General features: G+C 36.9%; 1 protein-coding gene across 3 annotated transcripts; it reads right to left on the bottom strand.

The window, feature by feature from the left end:
• Nucleotides 1–212: 212 nt before the first annotated feature.
• On the bottom strand, nt 213–4,023 carry LOC110796221 (uncharacterized). Of its 3 annotated transcripts, XM_056828551.1 has the most exons (4): nt 3,870–4,023; nt 2,990–3,219; nt 908–2,908; nt 213–784 (listed from the first exon to the last, which is right to left on the bottom strand). In XM_056828551.1, exons 2-4 carry the CDS (start codon nt 3,152–3,154, stop codon nt 521–523), a joined length of 2,430 nt encoding a protein of 809 aa, XP_056684529.1. In that variant the 5' UTR covers nt 3,155–3,219; nt 3,870–4,023; the 3' UTR covers nt 213–520. The 3 variants fall into 3 exon arrangements, with proteins under 3 accessions (XP_056684529.1, XP_021856948.1, XP_021856949.1); XM_022001256.2 differs by having other exon boundaries at nt 908–3,219; XM_022001257.2 differs by lacking the exon at nt 3,870–4,023 and having other exon boundaries at nt 908–2,897; nt 2,990–3,130.
• Nucleotides 4,024–4,921: the final 898 nt, after the last annotated feature.

Genomic DNA, 4,921 nt, shown 5'->3' with positions numbered 1-4,921 from the left:
AAATATTATTTTACCGAGTATATTTCATGATATTTTGTTACACAACTCATTTATTGTTCAGGCTTATAAACTACTCCCTCTACCCCTTTTTGTTCTTTATGTATTTCATTTTGGGTGTCCCATAATCAATGGAGCACATCTTCAAAACTAGGGGATTATTTCTGCCTTCTACCAATCTTCTAGCAAACTTAAAAATAATTAGGAACGTGTCATCAAGAATTGGTTGTTCCATGCACTATGTACAACCAGCTGTACATAGAAAAGTGTCTGAGACACATATGTTCAAAGAGCTTAAATGCTTTTAGCCTTTTTGCTGATCATCTAACATTGAAAATTTGGACTTGTTAAGTAACTAATGTTTTGCACAAGTATATCCTTTACTGCTGATACTACTGAAGACGTTTCCAACATTTTACTGGATACAAAGAGGAGGATGTTAATTGCTACACTGTATCTAAAACCCAACTCATTTTGAAGCTACGTAATTGCCTCACAAGTCTACTTCGACTATTAGCCTGACTTATACTCTGCCAACAGGAGAGAGGGGCGGAGGTGGGGCATAGATGTCATGGCCTTCATAGCTATTGTCCATAGAGGCATTTGTCCCACCAAACTCCTCTTTTGATTCACCTTGGTCTATTGTGTCTGGTTTTCGACTGTTGATCAGTGCAACAGATACCGAAAATGCTTGCAAAGAAGTAATTTTGGCATCAAATTCCACTGAGAAAAGTCCATTTCGAAGAGGAATCATCCTAAAGAAAGGCCTGTGTTTCTTAGCTTCTCCCTAGACGAAAGCAGTATAAGTGCATGTGTTAGTGAGTAAAGAAGCATGACATATCATCCATAAGACCCAACGAGGGGTGGGGTACAGCCATACAACATCCATGGAAAAAGGTAAAGAACATACCTGATCATATAGATCAAATTGAGTTTGTACAACCTTGTGGTGTCGCCTGTCAGTGAGAATTCTCAACTTGCACCCAATATCCCACCCTCCACAATCACATGATCCGCCTGATCTCCAACGGTTAATCAAAGAAGACGGCACACCTTCATGAGGCAAGCTGTGGTCGGAACCTGGTAGTATGACAACTACATGCCCCAAATTCTCATGTTCCAAGTCAGAAAACCAGTTATCCAGATTATACTCGTCATAAGTAATGCTGCTTTTCCCAGTAGTATCAGGCATGTTTCCTACTATCGCCGCCAGCTCTCTGCTTTTCTTGAATTCTGAAGTTGCACCATCTATATTGTTTACACCAACACTATACAAGACTGATTCTTTTATCTTGTTTCCTCCATTGGATTCCTGTTTACACCAGCTTGGAAAATGAGGTTCTGAAACCGTCATTTGACCAACAACATTGTACCCAAATCCAGATCGTTTAAACCCTTGAATTTTCCGGCCACCACTCCTCTTTTGGGCTCTATTAACAGAACAGAAAGTGTATAACCATCTGATACCATCCTTTTCTAGTGTGCTTAATGTTTTAACCGTAGTTGCAAATATCTCATTTTTAATTTCAACCACAAACTTAAACAAAGGTAACCCACTCTTAACTGAAAGATGCAAAAGTGCTTTAACTGTTGATGCCTCGTGTTTTTCATTCTCAGCCACTTCTGTAGGTATTGGCTGCTTCATTATCAACTCATTTGACTTTTCACTCACTTGGTTTGGGACCTTAGATTTCAGAAATGGGTCTAGTAGTCTTCTTAAAGGACTAGCTCTTGCTCTGGCACTCATATTTGCTTTGATGCTTCGAGATTCACTATAAGTGAAACACTCGGGTTTAGCAGGACCAGACTTGGCACTTACATAAGTGGAGCTAATTGGAGGTTGAACTGAACCCTCTCTAAAGCTAAGGCTTTTCGTCATCCTAGCTATGCCACTACTAAACCGATGTCTTAAACTATCTCCAGCCGTTTCAGCTGAAGTACTTGTTGCTACTTCTATTTTATTCTCAGTAGAGTGCAAAGACATATTTGACGGGTTGACTGGACTCTCAATGCCCTGAGCTCTGATCAAAGTATCAAGCTTTAAATCCAGTTCCTTCTCTGTCTCAACTGCATTTTTCAGGGAGCAAGAATGTGGAATATCATAAAATGACTCATCTGGGTGAATCTCATCAATGGAAAATATATCAGAAAAGCTACCCCAGTTATGATCAACTGACTTCCCATCGAGTGATGATCTATGATGCACCTCTGAGCTTGCAGAACCAGAGAAATCTTTGGGCAAGAGGAGAACAATGCCCTCCTGCTTACCAGAGAAATACTGATGTGGAGTATCAAGTCTAAGTCCTTCAATGTTCTCACAACACTTTAATGCATCACTATCCGAGTTGCTGACTTTTCTGTTCCCTGCTGCTAAGATTTCATGATTACAATCACTCATTTTTAGCACACAACCATCGCCACTCGAAGAGTTTTCCTTGTATTTGGCAGATATGGAATTTGCAGAATCTTTTTTTCTATGAGTATTTTTCTTGCTGGTTTTCTGCTTCTCATCTGTGGTACTGTTTGATGAGGTTTTCAGAACTGTGCGGTTCAGTGGCTTTCTACTAAGAGGTTTGACAACTGGAGAAAAATCAAGTATGTGGGCTGAATTACTATTAGAAATACCAGGTTGCTCTCTGCAGAGAAACAAAGCCTCAGAATTTTCCGTAGCAGATGAAGAACAACTTCCAGCGGCAGGTCTAGTAATTCTCTCACTCTCTAAGGTTTTTTCATGTTTGTGTGTCCATTTCTGTAGACGACCCCAATCAAGAACTCCAAAATTTAAAGCATTATCTTGGACCTTTTCTCCTCTTTGAAGAAAACCAGGCACCTTGGACATGTACTTAACAAGCTCCTCCTCCTCCTTACTCGCACCTTTCCTCTCCTGAGGCTGCTGATGACTGCCAGAACACTTTGTTTGGACGACAAACACATTATTAGCATTTTTCACAAACTCAAGGGGAAGATCAGAATGTGGAGGACGAATGACGACCTTATCTTTGAACTTCAAACTTTGACTAGTTCTTGGAGACAAAGGCTTCTCCCTAGCAAACCTCGATGTTTGGTGCTGTCTTGATGTCCTTCTGTAATCCAATTCATGATCAATGTCACCAGAAGATGCTAAACTCTTGTTTTTCGACAGTGCTGTCGGAGGCATAGTAACAAGCTCAATTGGTGTAATGCACTAGTACGGCGCCTCTTCTTTAACCTCCATAGCATAGCCTGGAAATCGCATTTTCACACAATAGTTGTAAACACATGAAAATTTATATCAACAGTGTTTTCATTGCATAAGCAACTCAATAATCAAGAAATTCACTTAGCATTACTGGAAAAAAAAAACGAAATTTAAGATGATAAGATCGAAATATTAAGCTTGCATCAGGCGAAAATGCAAATCGCATTCCAGACATTGCACAATCGGATTTCTCTCATACGAGTACAAAATAAAAGATCCAATTTAAGAAAGTTAGAATTGTAATTTTGTATGCAAGCCCAGAAAAAAGACAAAATTAGAGAATTCGGAACAAATCAAACCATACTTCACATATTATGATTATTGTCAGACAGTTCAGAAATAGAAAATTCTCAACAAATCAAATCAAATTCATCAATTTAAATGTTAATTTCATACAACAATAATTAGTGATTTAGTGTTAATTTGTATACAGAAAAAATCGTAATTATTTGACAAAACAACTAAATTAATAGCAAAATTTGTCTGTTTCACAAACAAAATAATGCGATCAAAGCATTGTACAAGCAGCTTTAATTAAATGATAAATTCTCAAATGTAGAATACTTTCACAATAATTACGAAACAAGTAACCTTAATAAGCGGGAAAAAAAAGAAGTTTAGAAATTGAGCTTACCTCCTTTTCTGAAGTATAATGTTTTTTTGCAGAGAAAATCTTTGATCTCGGAAAGAGGTCCCCGGTGGCTTACGAAAATGGTGGAGTGATTGTATTGTGTAAGTAAATTGTAAGCAAAGTAAGGTACTAATATACTTATCTAATTATTAGTTTATTACTAATACTAATCTTAATACTAATACCTAGTAGTACTAATGAAACGGAAGTGTGATACACAAACTTCTTATTGATAAGTAGAATATGGACCATGGTGCACAGTGATTCAGTAGAATATGATGGACCAAAATAATATATGAGCATAATCAAAAGATCATGACACTACGACAAAATAACATGCGATATAATATTTCACCTTTTTGTTAATAATATTTCGTATATTATTTCACTATTTATTAAAAATATATTCATATTCTTTTCACGTAACCAAATGTTATTTTAATCCGTATAAAAATGAGATAATTCATCAAATGATTTTTTTTTTTTCAATTAGGTGCAAGGAAGGGATAACGGGCAGGGATGTTCATGGCGGAATTCAGTGAGGGGATTGGGGCCCAATTTCTAAGATGATTATTTGTTGACACAAAAAGCTCGTTCTTTCTTTAAATTTTATCAACGCAACACACCTTGTCGATTCACCGACTTTTTAAAATACTCCGTAGTAACAAAGAACCTGAGTTGGTGACTTCAAAGCTGAACAACCAAAAAACTTAGAAACTAGGATAAAATCCTTCGCCCACGTTGACAACTCTTATAATATTGAAGCCTTAGTTGTAGTGTTCATTGATTCATGTGGTTAAGCCTCACAACATCATCAACAACAACGACATAAGCTATGTTGGCTAAGGTTTAATGTTACTCCCTCCGTCCCTTAATACTCGCACCGTTTCGACTGGATACGCTTGCCAATGCACATCTTTGACCACCAATATCTTTAACTACATATCATAAAAACTTATAAAAATATTAATATTTTGAAAATATACATTAAGATGAAACCAACAATATATTATATACTAACATTTGTTTTTATATACTAGAAATAAAATAGAGTC

This window comes from Spinacia oleracea, chromosome 5, assembly GCF_020520425.1.
Source record: "Spinacia oleracea cultivar Varoflay chromosome 5, BTI_SOV_V1, whole genome shotgun sequence".
Classification (NCBI taxonomy): Eukaryota; Viridiplantae; Streptophyta; class Magnoliopsida; order Caryophyllales; family Amaranthaceae; genus Spinacia; species Spinacia oleracea.
The sequence above is the reverse complement of the archived record's forward strand: the minus strand, read 5'-3'. Positions and strand labels throughout refer to the sequence as shown.